The 19,174-nt window shown below is 40.3% G+C and overlaps 1 protein-coding gene across 1 annotated transcript in view; it reads right to left on the minus strand.

The window, feature by feature from the left end:
• Positions 1 to 2,978: 2,978 nt before the first annotated feature.
• WDR3 (WD repeat domain 3) overlaps positions 2,979 to 19,174 on the minus strand; it is a 39,823-nt gene continuing 23,627 nt past the window's right edge. The window contains exons 17-27 of the mRNA XM_068963911.1: positions 18,492 to 18,592; positions 18,174 to 18,285; positions 17,904 to 18,038; positions 17,586 to 17,636; positions 16,617 to 16,682; positions 9,854 to 9,946; positions 9,366 to 9,413; positions 8,626 to 8,669; positions 6,825 to 6,953; positions 4,967 to 5,060; positions 2,979 to 4,672 (exon numbers count right to left, since the gene is read on the minus strand). Coding sequence (XP_068820012.1) covers positions 4,517 to 4,672; positions 4,967 to 5,060; positions 6,825 to 6,953; positions 8,626 to 8,669; positions 9,366 to 9,413; positions 9,854 to 9,946; positions 16,617 to 16,682; positions 17,586 to 17,636; positions 17,904 to 18,038; positions 18,174 to 18,285; positions 18,492 to 18,592 — 1,029 coding nt within the window. The 3' untranslated portion in view covers positions 2,979 to 4,516. The remainder of the gene's footprint in view (positions 4,673 to 4,966; positions 5,061 to 6,824; positions 6,954 to 8,625; positions 8,670 to 9,365; positions 9,414 to 9,853; positions 9,947 to 16,616; positions 16,683 to 17,585; positions 17,637 to 17,903; positions 18,039 to 18,173; positions 18,286 to 18,491; positions 18,593 to 19,174) is intronic.

Consider the following 19,174-nt stretch of genomic DNA (forward strand, 5'->3'; position numbering starts at 1 on the left):
TGACTGAAGCGACTTTGCAGGCATGCATGTACTTGAATAAGATAAGGCTTCATCTTAACTTGATTGTAAGTGTATACCCGTGGCGGATTCATGTTGATGTATGGCAAAACCAATACAATACTGTAAAGTAATTAACCTCCAATTAAATAAATTTATACTTAAAAAGACCCTATTTATAAATAAGGTCACATTCATAGGTCCCTGGTAGATAAGCGTTTTGTGGGGACAAACTCAATTTAGTTTACCCTCTGGTCCCCAAAAATTCACATCCATCTCACATGCAAAATACACTCAGTCCATCCCAACACTCCCCAAAGTCTTCACCTATCCTGGTGTCCTCTCCATTTGTGGACCTGTGAAACTCAGAAACTTGCAAAATACTATGGTGGGATAACATAAGAAGACATTCTCCTTTTAAAAAGAGAAGATGCAAAGAATTAAGCTATCAATCACCAGGCTAAGTGTTTGCAATGCTCAGGGCAGATTTGCTGAGGTTTCAGAGTATGAACACAATCACTTATGTCTTGATCTGCGCTCTGGGCCAGGGGCTTCCCCAGCCCCACCCTTGGACCCTCAGAGGCCTTTTGGGTCCCACCCTCTGTCCTTAGCCTGATAAAGTATTATCCTCTGGGCAGCCCGCTTTCTGCTTATAGAAGCCCAGAAGTCTGGCAGCCTCCCTTCATTTCCTGCCTCTGTCCCCCAGGCCAAGCAGGCAGTGTTTCTGCTGACAGAACGTTCTCGGAAGTTTTCGCTGATGTCAAGGGGCTCCACAACGTTAGTCATGAGGGCTCTCCACAGGTCTTTCCTTAAGTCTCACCTCTGTTCCTGGCTTCTGCTGAGATGGCTCATGGTACTCATCTTGGTCACAAACCTGTTTTTCCGCTAGGCTTTCCAGTTAAACGTTTGATAAACTCTTCAGAGCATGCCTTAGCATATCTTACAATATGGACAGGCTGTGAATTTCCCAAATCATCATGTTCAGGTTCCTTTTTGCTGACTGTTTCCTTCCTCAATTTATCTTTCCTCTTGCATTTTACTATAAGCATTAAGAAACCAGGACACATCTTCCATATTTTGGTTGGAAACTTCAACTAAAAATACAACTTCATTGTTTATAAGTTCTACTTTTTATCCAAAAGCAGAAGACAATTCAGCCAAATTTTCTGCCACTTTGTAACAAGGATCTCTCTTCCTCCACTGTCCAATAACATGTTCTTTGTTTCCATCTGAGGTCTTACCAAAAACACCTTTCATGTTCATATTTCTACCAACAGTCTGTTCACAATACAGAAATTCTCTAAGATGCTTGAAGTGTTCTTTACTGTCCCCATCCCTTCCTTTTGAACCTTTATCAAAATTGCTTTTAATATCTATTATTTCTACCAGCAGTCTTTTCAAGGTAACCTATAATAGAACTTTCCTATAATGCAGCTCAAAATTTTTTCAGCTTTCACCCATTACTTGATTCCAAAGCCACTTCCACATTTTTAGGTATTTGTTAAAGCAGCACCTCACTTCCCGGTACCAAAATCTATTAGTTTCCTGTGTGTGCGTGAGAAGTCACTTCAGTTGTGTGTGACTCTTTGTGACCCAATGGACTGATACATTTTTTGTGTATTTTTGCACATGGTTATTTGTTAGAGAATGTTTTATAAATAACTTAATTCCAAATAGTCAGTCATGTTTGACTCTTTGTGACCCCATGGACTGTAGCAGGCTCCTCTGTCCATGGAGAGTCTCCAGGCAGTACTGGAGTGGGCTGCCATTTCCTTCTCCCTAATTCCAAATGTCACATTTATAGGTTTCGGGTAGACATGAATTTCTGGAGGACACTATTATACTTACCATTTTAAAATATTTTCGACCATGCAGATTATTCTCAAAAGGGTCTTCAGACCCTGAAGGTCTGGGAACATTCTTTAGAAACCACTGGTTAAGGTGTGGTTTATCTTGGTTCTAGTCCATGACTTTCAGAAGTTACCCTAAACTAAAAAGTGATGAAGTCTGAAACTCTAGCTGGACCGTTCTGAAGACTACAGCACAGCTTTCCAATATTCATAATGCCTGTTGGCACCAATCTATCAAAAGTAATGACATGAGTGTACCTAATAGAAATGCCTTAAATGGTACGTCTTTATGCCTCTTTTTTCACATTATCAGTTAATGATATTAATGTAAGTACAATGAGTATCTTTTAAACACCTATTGTAAAGATTCTGTGATATCTGACAGAAAATGTTTTCATCTATTTCTTTCCAATCTTTTCTACCTATGTATATATTGGAGTCATTATATAGTTTTATATTGTATGTGTCTCAAACAGAAAAAGTAACATATTCTGTGTTTCTACTCTGAGCCAGTGGTAAGTACTCCAGTTGTTATCAACAGACATCATGAATGCTTACTGCTTTAAGACAATGAGCTATAAATTTCTCTATAACTCAGTAACTTAAAGCAACAGACACTCCTGATCTCCTAGCTTGTGTGGGTAAGGAATCCAGGCATAGAGCTGTTGTTACCGTGGCTCAGCTAGGGGTGAATCTGCTTTCAGCTCACTCAAGCAGTCACTGGCAGGATGCAGTTCCTTGCAGGCAGTTAGATGGAGGACCTCAGTCCCTTACTAGCTGGTGTTGGGAGATTGCTCTCAGGGCATCTCACGATAGGCAGCTTGTGTTTACTAGAGCATTGAAGATCTGAGAGAGCGTGAGCACAGCAGAATTCAGGGTGTTAATAACCTATTTATTGTATTCTGTTCTTTAGAAGCAGGTGAACAGGTCTAGCCTATGCTTCAAGGGTAGCAATTATCCAAGGGCAGCTAGCACTTGGCCTAACAAGGGATGGGCCAGTGACTGCTGTATACATCAGAGCTGCTTCCATCCCATAACCTCAGAAATAAAGTGACAGGACTTAGAATATAAGATGATGTTACCCTTAAGAGCCTTAGTCTTATCTCAAAACTCAGGCTCTTATGAGGAAAGGGATGCATTGTAGATACTGTTTGCAGTGTGCGCATTCTCAGTCGTGTCCGATTCTTTGTGACCCCATAGACTGTAGCCTGCCAGACTCCTCCGTCCATGGAATTTTCCAGGCCAGAATACTATAATGGGTAGCCATTTCCTCCTCCAGGGGATGTTCCCAACCCAGAGGTGGAACCTGTGCCTCCTGCATTGGCAGGCGGATTCACTGAGCCCCTGGGGAACCCTGTTTGTAGACTAGGTGCTTCTTCCTGAGCTCCTGCCTCGTCTGGCCTGGAAAGGCTGCACAGATGGGTGAGTGGAACCCTAGCTTCCAGTGACAGACACCACTGTCTCCCTGCTCACTGCCCTAGGTGCTCAGCTAGATTTCTTTGGGGTGAATGTGATTTATACTTGTCACTGAGAAACACTTTAAGTAATTCCTCTTTCTGGTGGAAGGAATAACTGCCTCCAAGGTTGATTCTTCAGAGTGGAATGCACCTAGAATCCATCATACTGTCTATCCTCCTGCCTTTTCACGGTGAAGTGTCAGGAACTCTATGCCTAAATTCTTTTTACTCTCATTGTTAAAAAAAAAAAAAAAGTACTATTCAATTCCTTACTTCAGTTCAGTGACTGTTTTAACGCTTAGGAACAGTAATAGACGTTTGCTTTAGGAGAGATAAGAACTGCATCTGAAATTGGCAAGAAAATGGTAGTACTACAACATAGTAATTTAGATGAAATGGACAAATTCATAGAAACATACAAACTACTTAAACAGACTCAAAAAGATAGGGAAAATCTGCACTGATTTGTAACAGGGAGATCCAGTTAGTGATTTAAAAACTTCCACAAAAAAAAGCCCAGCCCCAAAGGTCTGTGTCAACTTCCTTTCCTAAAACACTATCACCTCCCCACCAGGAAGATACATATACAGCATATTAGTCACCCAAAAAGCACAGCCAGGTATCTCAGCTTGACTGCTCTTTCATTAGAGACAAGTACTTAGAGGAGTAGAAACAGCAATTAGGATCGTCATATACAGATAAAACAACCTATAAGAGGTTAAGTTTAAGGAGGCTGTTTCATGTAACTTTTACAGTCCCTTTCAGCTCTGAAAGTTCAAGACTACATTTATGGGCAGAAGGTGATCAATTACATACCTGATTGTTTCAGTGGGCTATAAAACCTAATCTGGAGAGGTAACAAATTACTCATCAGATCTTCTGACATAAATAAGGAAACATTTTGAAATGTTTCAACTTTAGTTTCAACTTTTGTTTCACCTTTAGTGAAACAATACCTAATTTAAAAAGTTCTCTGCTTCCTGCTAGACTATAAAGGGCACACCTCTAAGAGGGCGCCCCATTCAGAGCACAGATTTTTAAACTAGTCTGTTTCAATCCAAGACACGGCTATGCTGAAATTCCTCCAGGCAGAGCTGGGAAACACGTCGTGTGATCCTCTGCAACATGATATCTTAAAGATGACACCAATGCTACTGCTGCTTAGTTTGGAAGGCCTTCTCAAGGAAAAGTTGGGAAAGGCACATTTCAGTTCTAAGTCACTGTTAAAATCAGCTTCTCCCTCTTTTTCCTCTTCCTCTTCTTTTCTTCCAAGTGGCTGGTAGCATCAGCAAAAAACATAACTTCACTTTTCGCTTCACATTCTCTCTTGAGATAATTGAGACCTGCCATGTTGAAGCCGATAACATCCTGAGGAAGAATAGAAGAGAGATTAAGTGAACTTCCCCTCACTTCAGTTCAGTGTCACATACGTGAGTCAGAGGAACCAACGCTTCATGTGTTGTTACCCATCCCTCCCTAAGGTCTTTTCTTGTCTTTTTTCCTTATGTCTACCAGCTCCAATAAAAACCTCATCTTAAATATGTATGTATGTCAGGTCAGTATCACCCAAGACTGGGCACAGCACACCATGCTACTTGTAAGTCACATATACACTAGGATTTCCCCTTCTTATTCTATGGCTACCTCTACAAAGATACTTACCCGGACTTGCCTGACTTTTGAAATGGTTGTTTCCTTTAATTTTTCAATCACTGGCACAAGCATTTGGTTGCTAGTGATCTGGCCAAAGTGAATCCTAATAGAAAAATAACACCAAGCATTGTCACAAAGAATAGTGGTTTTGGCTATACCTCCTAGGACCAGCAACAAAACAAATGTCAAAGCAAGGAAAAAAAAAAAATCATTTCACCCATCATGGGAATATAGAAATGCTTCTAGCAAAAAAAGCTAAAGATGTTTCTTCCATACAATTCAGTTCTATCCAATACTTTTAAAACCTAGTGTCCTAACATCTAAAAAGCTGACTTTTCCCAGCAATCTATCAAGTGGTCACAGATTTTTAACAACAGTATTCTATAGGGATTTCAGAGGGAAAATGAGCCTTCTAAGAAACACTAACTCAAAGATTTATATTTCAGCCAAAAAAAAAAAAGAGAGAGAGAGATGATCAAACTCTGACTGAGAGTACCAACATGCCCTGGATGACTTAATGCTTTTTAACTTCCATGCTCACCCTCATTCACAGCTGTGACCTGCCATATCTACCTCCGAGGTACACCCATCTACAACCCCAAAATGCTAGAAATAGTCAGTGTAACCTGATAATACTGTAATCAGTAACCCTGATTCAACATATGCCACAGCAATAAGAAATACCCTGTAAACATGTGTATCTTCATTTGCTACTATCATGAAAGAAAGAAAAAAGAATGACGGGTTAAGGTTCATGAAAAAATGCCAATTTACCAAGTACACCATTTTCTTTTAATTACTTGGTATTGGCTGAGCAGTTTCTACTGTTTTCCTAACAGCATTTTAAGGAATGTTCAAGTTTGCCAGTATTCCTGTTCTCTTATACAACAGCTGGAGACTGGGGGGCAGAGCGGGAGATAAGAATGTAGGGTGCGTGTGCGCTATTCACCCAGTCCTGTCTGACTTTCCATGACCCCATGGAGTGCAGCCCACCAGGCTCCCCTGTCCGTGGATTTCTCCAGGCAAGAATACTGGAGTGGGCTGCCATTTCCTTCACTAAGAATATACTAAGCCTTTGTAAAGACATTTTTTCTCCGTTACATATTTAATACAAATCCTTCCTATTTAAGAATATCATGTAATGAACATTTTCTTTATGTTTCTTGGGTGCTTAGTTGCTCAGTTGTGTCTGACTCTTTGTGATTCCATGGACTGCAGCCTGCCAGGCCCCTCTGTCTGTGGGGTTTCCCAGGCAAGAATACCAGAATGTGTAGCCATTCCCTTCTCCAGGGCATCTTCACAACCCAGGGACTGAAGCCAGGTGTCCTGCATTGCAGGCAGATCCTTTACTATCCAAGCTACCGGGGAAGCAGTTATGTTTCTTAGTTCCCTCCAAATATGCCACTGCTCTTCCATTTGTACTTGTAGAGGCCTGGGAAATAAGCTGACTACTCCTTAAAATTCTGTTATGGAAACAAAACAAAACCATTTAGTTTAAACTCAACAGTTAAAAAAAGAAACACCACTGAAGGAGACTGGTCATTCAGGGATGGCCTTTCAGCACCCTATGCAGAACCAGGGCCACTGCCTTAGACTGTAACTTGGAGACCTCCGCCTGCCTGAGCACCCTGAGCAGCGTAGTACCTCCTGTTACTTCAAGAGGTGGGTCATCACTATCGGCACTTTAGGAGCAAGACTGACCACCAAAGGATAAGAAATAGTCTGTGTTGGGCAGCACTGCAATTCCTGACAGTCTCTGAAGCGTCACGTTTCTTAATTGCAAAGCATGGAGAGAGCTTCTGGTGAGGCACTCCTGGAGGAGTTAGGCTCGTGAGACATATGATATTCTCTGGGGAAAGGACGTTACCTGAGGAGAAAGAAGAGGCATCTACACAGCAGTTCAATGTCGGAGCCCTGCTGGATGAATTCATTAAAGAGCCTGAGGATGTCTGGGACGTAAGCGAAAGGCAGCACGAGGAGGGATTCTTCCAGCTCGCTGGAGAGGGAGAAATAAACGTTAAAGATGTCACGTTTCTTTACATGGTCAATTTAAAAGTCTTTTCCCCTCCCGTTTTTTCTTCTCCTTTTATTTACTTCGGTAGATCTTACCCATCCAGATTCACCATCTACATTATGATGGCTCTCTCTTATCAATGTTTTACTTTTCTTATATTTAGTATTTTAACCTACTTGATGCATTTTGGTCCATGGCAGTGTAGGAGAATCTTTCTGTCTTTCAGATAACTCATTTCTTCAAAGCTTTTTATTGAATTTCCTATCTTTGTATGATACTTCTTTTACCATTTATTGAGTCCTCCTATATGACAGAGTCTACTTCAGGGCTTTAGAGTCTGTTTTGATGACTGGTTCTGACAATCCTGTACTGTTTCAATGTTGTTGTTTTTATCGTTCTTTAATCTCTTTCTTGTTCTGGGTTGGTTTGTTTACTTTTCTTGAGCTAGTTCTATTATCATTCCATCGATTCCAATTAGAATTCTCAAGAGGCTTTCAACTGGGATCACAAACCTACAGATTAGCTTAAGAAAAACTGAATCTTTAAACACAGAGTCTTCCCATCTATGCATGCACCCTACCTCCATCTATCTAAACTCTACTTTACATTTCTCTAGCAAAGTTTAATTATCTTAGGTTCTATTTGATTCTTATATGGGACATACTCAGATACTGTGATTTGTTATAAAAATGATAACTAAGTAGGTCAAACTCAAATAAAACCAAAAGACAAATCACAAACAAGAAACATTATTCCAAAAATGACAAAAGATATTTAAAAAAAAATTCTTAACCAGTAAGAAAAATATCCATAAAGCACAAGAATGGGAAAGTAAAAATTCACAGGAAAAAATACAAATGGCCAACAAATATACTGAAATTTTAACTTTGTTAATTAAAAATGAAAATGATACAATACTACTTTTTGCCTCTCAAACCAGCAAAGAATTTTTTAAAAGCCTGGTGAAAGTCATTACAGGCACTCTGGAAAGTAAGCAACATAAACCTTTGAAAAGTTCATGTCCGTTAATTAGTTAACAGACTGCTAGGACCATTAAGAAAATAATCAGTGAGGATGGCAAAGATTTTTATGTAAAGGTGTTCAGTGAAGCAGTATTAATAAAGGCAAAACCCTTCTGCAACACCTAATAGTAACAATGGAATGTTACACCTATATGTGCAATGGAATATTTTGAATTAATTCAATGATGTGTTTCTGAAGAATATTACTAACGTGAGCAAACGCTCAGGAACTATCCTGTGAAAAAGGACAGGATATAAAAATGTATACATATGATTTCAACTCTGTACGTACACAGAAAACAATTCAAAGAAAATATACAACAGAAAATGTTAATAGTTGGTACCTCTGACTGAATTGCAAATAATCTCATTACCTATGATGTAAAGCAGCACTGCCCTTCATTTGTCCTTAAAAGTATCTCCCTTCATATTTTAGGAGAAGCCTTCTAGTGAGCCTTCTAGTTCTAATTCAAAAAGAACACTATAATGAATTATTTTCCATCCAAGTTTTGACATAGTTAACCCTCTAAGGAAAATAGCAATCAATTATTCATCAATTATAATGTACTTATCTCATGTTCAGTAAATGGTGTTAGCTGCCAACTTACAATAATCCATGCACTGACACTCACCTGGATTTGATTCCTTTAAAAATCTCCAACACATAAGCTGAAGGCTAGAATGGAAGTGTGACAGCATTAGTGATACTTCTATTTTTTAACTGAAGCTCTCTAATCTCTATCTTCTAAAAACCAGGGATCTCTCCCAGGAGAAACCATGTTTTAAAAATGGCAATACATGCATGGGCTTAGACTGAGTCAGATCTGGGTTCACAATCCAACTCTGCCACTTGCCAGCTATGTTCCCTTCAATCTGTAAGTCAGGACAGTTTCTTGTCTATAAAATGACACTGACATGTATTACTCTTGTGATGGATGAAAGATGAAAGCAAAGTTTGAGTAATTAAAGATTACTAAAGTATATATACACTGTCCCGTGATTCTCCCTCTCTCCTCTTTTATCTGACTGATTTGTAACAACTTTCTGTCCAAAAACTTCAGTTTCAATGAACAGAATTTTCAGAGAGCACTTTGGATACTAAACATAAATAAGCAGTAAAACAAAAACAAAAAAAACCAGTCCGGTCCAAGCAGAAATGACGACTTGAAAGTTACACTAAAACAGTCCTTTTGAAACACAAAATATCCTAAAGGATTCCAACATTCAACAGAGATTTTTAACAACAAAGTATTTCTCAATATGTCAATTCTCAAATCTAATGCCTCTTCACTTCCTCTCTTGTGCCTGTCTGAATTTAACCTTAGAATGGCAGTTAAACCTTAAGGGGGAAACCATTAAACATTCTACTTACAGAGATATTGCCATAAGCCATCAGGATGGGGTTGATAGGAAGAGGAACCTATGAAGAAATGATTAAATCAAGTCATTAAAAAATAAGCCTTTGATAGTGCTTATCGCAGGCAGGGTCATAACAGCATTTTATAGTTCTGAAGGAGACCCTAAGAACTGATGCTAACGATATATTATTTAAGAATATATTTTAAGTTTCAATAGGGCTTATGAATGAGTGTGGGTAATGCATTTCATCTAGAAATCCAAAATGGCTCACCAGCCTCCCAAACTAAAGCAGGAACCTGAGTTTCCAACTCAATACAGTAATCACGTTGATTTCAAATTAACTATCCTTGGCTTCTTATTAAGATAGAGCTTCTCAATTCTTTCTTTCTAATGTCTGAATTAGAAACAATTCTATCACATCTATACAAATGATGTTTTTCCCTCAGCAATTATCTCTATAAATAAATGTTACTCAGAATGTAACTTAATGAGCTGTCTTACCTCTTTCCCTGCAGCTTTACAGATGGCTTTGTGTTCTCTCATTTTTGCAGTTTCTTCTCGGTACAGCTCAACAGCCTCCATGATCCTCTCAGCCTACAGACAATGACAAAGAATGGAAGTCATCACAATACACTCATCATCCCACAACACTGCAGATGGAAGGCCTGACGAAAAGCTGTCAACTTAAACTGCTTGAATCAGTTTAATAAAGATGTGCCAAGAGCGTCCCAAACAGCATTCAAAGATGCCTTTGGCTTTTGTTTTTTAATTTACAAGGAGACTAAGTGTTGTGAATTCAGGTGAGATTGTAAGTGGACACCTTGAGCAGGGCAGCTCCCAGGAACACCTGACAGGTACACTTGCGATCAACCCTTCGTTTCTTAGAAACCACACACTGATTAAACAGATTCAGCACTGCTCATGTCCTTGGTTACAAGGGGGGAAAACAGAGATTATGATCTCCGTCTATAAATTTCATCAATCTTTTTGACACAAACGGGCTATTTGGCTGGGGCCTTTTAAAAATGAGATATGGGGCAGTGATCAAGAAGAACATGAAGCTCACTTCCTCCCATAAGTACATCAAAAATACATCTACATGTTGAACTATTCTCTCAGAATATCTACTGAACACTGGTAGGAGACTTCAGACCTCTGAAAGAACAAGAAAATCTCCACATAAGCATAACCAGGTACAACAAAAGACAAAAGTGAGAAAGGAACTGGGTTGGGACCTGTACCCCAGGGAGGGAGCTGTGAAAGAGGAAAGGTTCCTGCACCCTGGGAAGTCCCCTCACTAGGAGGAGGTCAGCCAGGACAGAGGGAGAGCTTCAGAGCCTCAGCGGAGAATACAGCAACTGGTTTGCAGCAGCTAGAATAGAGAGGGGCCTGCACAGAGGGCCACTGCCACCCCTCTACACTCCCAGCCTGAAATGTGTGTCCACGGGTGCATGTGAGGGCTGGGTGTGGAAGCTCGGGCTTCAGAGATCATACCCAGGAAGAAGACTGGGGTGGGCTGTGCAAAAGCAGTCTTGAGGGTCTGGAGTCTAGTGCAACCACACCTGAAGGTGCATGCAGAGGAAGCCTGGCCACCTTAGAGGCCAGGTGCTGTTGTGTGGCAGTGTGTGACGGGAGGCATGGTGTCCACCCTACAGCCTTTTCCTCTGAGGGACCGCTCAGGCTGTAGGACACTGCCTACATGAGCTCCAGGAGCGGTAGTGAGCCGCCACAATGCCCCAGGCTTCAGGAATGGCTGCCAGCCACCTCTGCTCCCATTGTGTGCTCCAGGGGTATGCATGAGCCGCCACTGCCGCTGAGAACCCAGTGCTGCATCTGCGCACCTCCTGCTGCTGCTGTTGCTGCTAAGTCGCTCAGTCGTGTCCGACTTTGTGCGACCCCACAGACGGCAGCCTACCAGGCTCCCCCAGCCCTCAGATTCTCCAGGCAAGAACACTGGAGTGGGTTGCCATTTCCTTCTCCAATGCATGAAAGTGAAAAGTCAAAGTGAAGTCGTTCAGTCGTGTCCGACTCTTCGTGACCCCATGGACTGCAGCCTACCAGGCTCCTCCGTCCATGGGATTTTCCAGGCAAGAGTACTGGAGTGGGGTGCCATTGCCTCCTCCTATCAAGGGGATAATGGTCGGCACACGCTGAGGAAAGAGGCAACAGGCATCCACACTAAAAACAGTCCTTGCACCAAAAATATCAAACCCACACAAACTACACAGGGATGTTCTCACATGTAAATTGCCCTGCAAGACCACAGTAATAGACCTCTTCAGTCTAACAGACACCAACTTAAAGGAACAACCAATTATAAAGAAGAACCAAAAAAAATAAGAAGACTCATTTTTTGAGACAAAAACTGAACTAAACACAATAAGAGCAGAATAAATAATGCAGAATAAGTGACCTGGAAAAAAGAAGATGGAAGTCACCCAATCAAGACAATAGACACCAAATAAAAGAAATGGAAGCAATATAAGAGACCTATGGGATAATAATAAAGTGTGCCAATCTACACATAATACAGCTCCAGAAGGGAAAGAAAGAGAAAAGGGGATTGAAAATGTATTTGAAGAAATTATGGCTGAAAACTTCCCAAACCTAAAGAAACAAATATACATGTAGAGGAAGCACAGTTCAGTTCAGTCGCTCAGTCATGTCCGACTCTTTGCAACCCCATGAATTGCAGCACGCCAGGCCTCCCTGTCCATCACCAACTCCCGGAGTCCACTCAGACTCATGTCCATCAAGTCAGTGATGCCATCCAGCCATCTCATCCTCTGTCGTCCCCTTCTCCTCCTGCCCCCAATCCCTCCCAGCATCAGAGTCTTTTCCAATGAGTCAACTCTTCACATGAGGTGGCCAAAGTACTGGAGCTTCCGCTTTAGCATCATTCCTTCCAAAGAAATCCCAGGGCTGATCTCCTTCAGAATGGACTGGTTGGATCTCCTTGCATTCCAAGGGACTCTCAAGGGTCTTCTCCAACACCACAGTTCAAACGCATCAATTCTTTGGCACTCAGCCTTCTTCACAGTCCAACTCTCACATCCATATATTACCACAGGAAAAACCAGAGCCTTGACTAGATGGACCTTGGTGAGCAAAGTAATGTCTCTGCTTTTCAATATGCCATCTAGATTGGTCATAACTTTTCTTTCAAGGAGTAAGCGTCTTTTAATTTCATGGCTGCAGTCACCATCTGCAGTGATTTTGGAGCCCAAAAATATAAAGTCTGACACTGTTTCCACTGTTTCCCCATCTACTTCCCATGAAGTGATGGGACCAGATACCATGATCTTCGTTTTCTGAATGTTGAGCTTTAAAAAGCCAACTTTTTCACTCTCCACTTTCACTTTCATCAAGAGGCTTTTTAGTCCCTCTTCACTTTCTGCCATAAGGGTGGTGTCATCTGCATATCTGAGGTTATTGGTATTTCTCCCAGCAATCTTGATTCCAGCTTGTGTTTCTTCCAGTCCAGTGTTTCTCATGATGTACTCTGCATAGAAGTTAAATAAGCAGGGTGGCAATATACAGCCTTTACGTACTCCTTTTCCTATTTGGAACCAGTCTGTTGTTCCATGTCCAGTTCTAACTGTTGCTTCCTGACCTGCATACAGATTTCTCAAGAGGCAGGTCAGGTGGTCTGGTATTCCCATCTCTCTCAGAATTTTCCAGTTTATTGTGATCCACATATTCAAAGGCTTTGGCATAATCAATAAAGCAGAAATAGATGTTTTTCTGGAATTCTCTTGCTTTTTCCATGATCCAGCGGATGTGGGCAATTTAATCTCTGGTTCCTCTGCCTTTTCTAAAACCAGCTTGAACATCAGGAAGTTCACAGTTCACTTAAGGGGCCCAAATAAGTAAACCCAAACAGACCTACACCAAGACACACTATAATAAAAATGGCAAACTAAAGAGGATTCTCAAGGTAGCAAGAAAAAAAAAAGTTCATCACAAGGGAACTTCCATAAGGCTATCAGCTGATTACTCTCCAGAAGCACTGCAGGCCAGAAGGGAGTGGCAAGATATATTCAAAGTCCTAAAAGGGAAGAATCTGCATCCTAGGATACTCTACCTAGCAAGATTACATTTAGAATAGAAGGAGATACACAGAATTTCTCAGACAAGCAAAAACTAAAAGAATTCAGCAATACTAAATCCATCCTAAAGCAAATATTAAAGGTCTTCTCTAAATAGAAAACTAGTAAGAATAGATAGGAAAGAGAAAAATCACGACTGGAAAGTAAGTCACTCCAATAATAGGTTAAAGAAAAAAAAAAAAAAGAAAATGTCTTTGTGAAAGTGATGGTAACTGCAATGAACAGCAAAAGGATGAAGATGTGAAAGAGGACATCAAAATCATGAACTGTGGGACAGGAGAGTAACAAAATGCAGGGCTGGCTTTTTTTTCACTTCCTGGAATGGGCTTGACCCATATGACAGCCAACTGAAGCGAGTAGATGTAGGATGGGGCCCACATACTTGAAACACAGGGCCCCTTCGAAGCACACACCAGAGTCACAAAGACAAAGAGAGAACATAATCAAAAGGGAAACAAACCACAAAAGAACAACTCAAAGAAAAAGAGACAGAGAAAAAACGTAAGATCAATATGAAAACACGGTTAAAATGGCCATAAATATGTATCAATAGTTACCTTCATTATCAAACGTTAGACTAAATGCTCCAATCAAATGACAGAGTGGAAGACTGGATTAAAAAAAGCTACAGTATGCTGTCTGCAAGAGACTACTTTAGGGCAAAGGACACATACAGACTGAAAGTGAGGGCATGTAAAAAAGATAGCCCGTGCAAACACAAACGACAAGGAAGTGTGGGCTGCAATGCTCGTATCAGACAAAACAGACTTTAAAACAAAGGCCACAAAGAAAAAGGAGGACACTATATAATAATAAGAGTCAACACAGGAGAAGGGTTTTATACTCATCAACATATATGCAGCCACTGTACAGGTGCACCCAAACACCTAAAACAAGCACTAACAGACCTCAAGGGGTAAACCGACAAGAACGTAGTAATAGCAGGAGACTTTAACACCCCTCTCACATCAGTGGACAGATCTTTTAGAAAGATCGATACAGCAAGAGATTCTAAGTGATACAATAGGACAGTTAGATTTAATTGATATTTTCAGGACATTACATCCCAAACAACCAGAACACCTTTCAAATTCACAATCCAAAAATAAAGTACTTAGCAGTAGACCCAACCAAAGAAATTAAAGACTAACACACTGACAACCATAAACTGTTAATAAAACTGAAGAGGATTCAAAGAAATGGAAAGATACCCCATGCTCCTGGATTGGAAGAATTAATATTGTTAAAATGGCCACACTACCTAAGGCAATCTACAGATTTAAAGTGATCCTTATCAAGTTACCCATGACATTTTTCACAGAACAAAGTCCTAAAATTTATATGAAACCATAAAGATCCAGAATTGCTAAAGCCATCCTGAATAAAAAGAACAGGAGGCAGACTTCAGACAATACTTTTGCACAAAGCTACAGTAATCAAAACAGTGTGTTACTGGCACAAAGACTGTTCCATATGGATCAGTGGAACAGAACAGAGACTCAGAAATAAACCCATACATACACAGTCAATTAATCTTCAACAAAAGAGGCAAGAACATATAATGAGAAAAAGTCTTCAGCAAGTGTTGGGAAGTTGGACAACTGCATGTAAATCAAAGCTAGAACACACCCTCTCACCATACACAAAAGTAAACTCAAGATGTCTTAAACACTTCAAACATAAGACATGACACCATGGAACACCTGGGAAAGATTATAGGCAAAACATCCTCTGACATAAATTGTACCAATGTTTTCTTAGGTCAGTCTCCCAAGGCAATAGAAATAAAAAACAAATGGGACAAACTTTTGCATAGCAAAGGAAACCATTAAAAAAAAAGACAACCTACAGAATGGGAGAAGCTATCTGCAAATGACGTGACCGACAAGGGCTTTATTTCCAAAATACACAAACATCTCCTACAACTCAACAACAAACAACCCAGTCAAAAACTGGACAGAAGATCTAAAGAGACATTTCTCCAAAGAAATACGGATGGTAAATAGGCACAGGAAAAGATGCTGAACACTGCTAATTATCAGTGAAATGCAAATCAAAACTACAATGAGGTACTACCTCACACTGGTCAGAATGGTCATCATTAAAAACTCTACAAGTAACAATTAGGATGTGGAGAAAATGGAAACCTCCTACACTGTTGGTGGAAATGTAAATTGGTACAGCCACTAGAGAAAACAGTATGGAGTTTCCTCAGAATACTAAAAATCAAATTACCATAGGATCCAGCAATCCCACTCCTGGGCATACAATCAAACAAAACTGTAATCTAAAAAGATATACACAACCCTATGTTCACAGCAGGACTATTCACAAAAGCCAAGACATGGTAACAACCTAAATGTCCGCTGACAGGTGAATGGATAAAGACGATGAGGTACATATCTAAAATGGAATACTACTCGGTCATGAAAAAGGAGGAAATAATGCCATCTGCAGCAACATGGATGCAGTTAGGAATTATCATACCAGGCAAGTCAGAAAGAGAAAGATGAATAACATATAATGTTACTTTTATGTGGAATGTGAAATGTGACAAACGCACCTATCTATGAAACAGACTCATGGACGTGGAGAATAGATTCATGGTTGCTTTGGGGGAGGGATGGAGTGGCAAACTGGGGTTAGCAGATGTAAGCTACTGCATGGATAAACAAGGTGCTACTGTATAGCACAGAGAGCTATATTCAGTATCCTATGATAACCATAATGGAAAAGAGTATGAAAAAGAATGTGTGTATATATACACATATATATGAACTGAATGTATATAACTGAATCACTTTGCTATACGGCAAAAGTTAACACAACACTGTAAATCAACTATACTTCAATTTTTTAAAAGTCTATAATAATAAAAGCAAACAAAAACCCCACTTATTGCTAACCCCACCCCTGTGGTTTGGATTCAGTAGGTCTGGGGGATCCACTCTGAGAACTACTGCCATCAAAAAAAGAGATTAGACTAGGGGCTCTTAAAGCTTATTTGGTGATTTTAGGGTCAAATATGGGAACAGGGCAATTTCATGCTGTTTTTATTTCTTATAATTATTTCCTTTGTTTTTCTTTAGATTTTAATAAAATACTTTTTGGAAATAAAAAATTAACATGAGATACAACAGTCTATATCAACTTACTGCTTTGACCGTTTCAATAGTTTTCTTTCCAGTGAAGTAATTGTCACCTTGAGTCTCTCCTGGAACCTGCCAGACACAAAGAGATCCTTTTAACATAAAACTGATGGGTGTTAAAGAACCAACAAATTAATCTTATATCCAGAAAAGAACAGACATACTATGTTATGATGATTATTGTTATACTGTGTTATCAGCTACCATTAAATGAGACATTAGTAAGTGCCAGTGAAAATCCATGGATGGAGGAGCCTGGTAGGTTACAGTCCATGGGGTCGCTAAGAGTCGGACAGGACTGAGTGACTTCACTTTCACTTTTCACTTTCATGCATTGGAGAAGGAAATGGCAACCCACTCCAGTGTTCTTGCCTGGAGAATCCCAGGGACAGGGGAGCCTGGTGGGCTGCTGTCTATGGGGTCGCACAGAGTCGGACACGACTGAAGCGACTTAGCAGCAGCAGCAGCGAAAGAAAGTGAAAAGTGTTAGTCATGTCCGACTCTGCGAACTCTTGAACTGTAGCCCACCAGGCTCCTCTATCCATGGAATTCTCCAGAAAAGAATACTGGAGTGGGTTGCTATTCTCTTCTCCAGTAGTAAGTGCCAGACACTATGTTAAATGTGTTACATGCATTATCATAAGAATACTCTGCTCTACAACACATGATTAAAGAGATTGCTTAATTTCTCAATTCTGATTTTTGATTTACAGTGAAATGGTTCCCTAAAGCCTCCCTCAAAAAAAAAAAAAAAAAGCAAGAATGACAATCAATCATTTAATACCAAGTCATTTGTCCCATAAAATCAGGATATACAGCTAAATTAAGGACTACACAGATTCTTTCTCCTATCAGCTGCAGATGACTTTGGCATCTAGCCCCAGTTCTAGTTCCATTAGAAACTCTTGAAACTATAGTAAATGCCAGTAAGACAATGACAGGGCACAGAACGAGGAGCCCGGAAGATCTACTTACTGCTGGTTGGTCTTCCTTGGCCACACTCTCTTCATATTCTGCTTCCCTTTGCTGTCAAGAGACGGATATGAATTAATTTCAAAGACGAAACATGACCACTATGTGAAGTGAGACAGTGAGGAGCTGCTTCTTTCACAATCGAACCCCTCATGGGATCTTCATCTCCACTTGGCTGCCCAAGTGGTGTCGGCAGTCTTGGAAACATCTTCTGGAGGCCAGTGTACTGGCACTGAATGGGAGGTGTGACAAAACTAGACAGGAACCTTCAGCCGAGACAGCGTGTCAGGGACCGATACCCACCACGCCTGAAGTCCTTACCATCTCCTTTTCTTCCTCAAGAATAAGAGGCTCCCTTGTTCTCTCCCAAAGTCTCAGAGATTTGTCATGGGATGATGATACAATGTAGTCCCCACTGGGGCTTACGGCCAAGCACCATATTTCCTGGTGGTGCCCCTGCAGAGAGTAAAGACAAAACCGAAAATCCTGAGTAAGAATACCTTATTCATAGACTGCTACATTGGTGGGAAATCAATGCTCAACCTTGAAAGAAGTTAAGTACTGAGCACACCAAAGTAGCTGAGAAGTTACCTCTAGAGTCTGTATGTGTTCAAATTTGTCTGCATCCCACTGTTTAATCTTACGGTCTTTCCCAGCAGTGAAGAAGAGGTGAGACTTGGGCACAAACCTTAGGAACATCACACTGAAAAGTGAGAGAAAAACTCAAATGTCATCAACTTCTTCATTATTAAAGTCTTAAACACACATAAATCGCTTTTGGACAGTTAGTTCTAGAGTTTAATTAATAGAATTTTAAATTTCTGACTATCTGAGAACACTAAAAGGTGCTCCCAGGAAATGACGCTGAGAGGTAACTCAACACAAGGTCTTTGAAAAGACAACATCTACCTGTCGTCATGAGCAAACAGAGACTTATGGCAGTCCCCAAAGTCCAGACCCCAGATTTTCACGTTCCTGTCTGCAGAGCCAGTTGCTATCAGTGCTCCATCCTAGAAGGAAGAGAAGTGAAACATTACTAGATCATCTGAAACCCTGATTAGATAGAGAAAAGTTAACCAGAACATTTATCCTGTTTCTTTCAAAAATGTCAATGTCAGTGCCAAAAAATTAATTTCATCTCTTTATCAAAAGCACCCACATCCTTGCTTTTACCTGCAAATCTACTTTAAAAGCTTGTTAAGTGAGCAAGAACTGTGTGGCTTAGATGTTTCTGGTCCTGCTACAGGGCATTGTTGTGCTTTGGTGTAGGTTATGTTTACTTTGCTAAAATTGATAGAATAAAGACTCTCTAATCTCTGTCACAGAGTTTGACAGAGTTGGGGGGAGAAAAGAGGAAAAGAGAAGAAAGAGCCTGGGAAAGAAGCTATTAGAATGCTTACGACCTAGACATTTTTATGCCATGTCTCCTATCACTGTTTCTCTTCTATTTTAGCACCTAGTTCAAATGGCTGTCAACATAAGAAGAAAAATATTTTCTGACACCAATTTATTCTGTTCATGCACTGAGTGCAGATAGGTAGGGCAGGGGGCCAATTCCTCTCACACAGACTAGATTTTTTTTTTTAAATTGG

Source organism: Capricornis sumatraensis, chromosome 2, assembly GCF_032405125.1.
Source record: "Capricornis sumatraensis isolate serow.1 chromosome 2, serow.2, whole genome shotgun sequence".
In the NCBI taxonomy this organism is placed as follows: domain Eukaryota; kingdom Metazoa; phylum Chordata; class Mammalia; order Artiodactyla; family Bovidae; genus Capricornis; species Capricornis sumatraensis.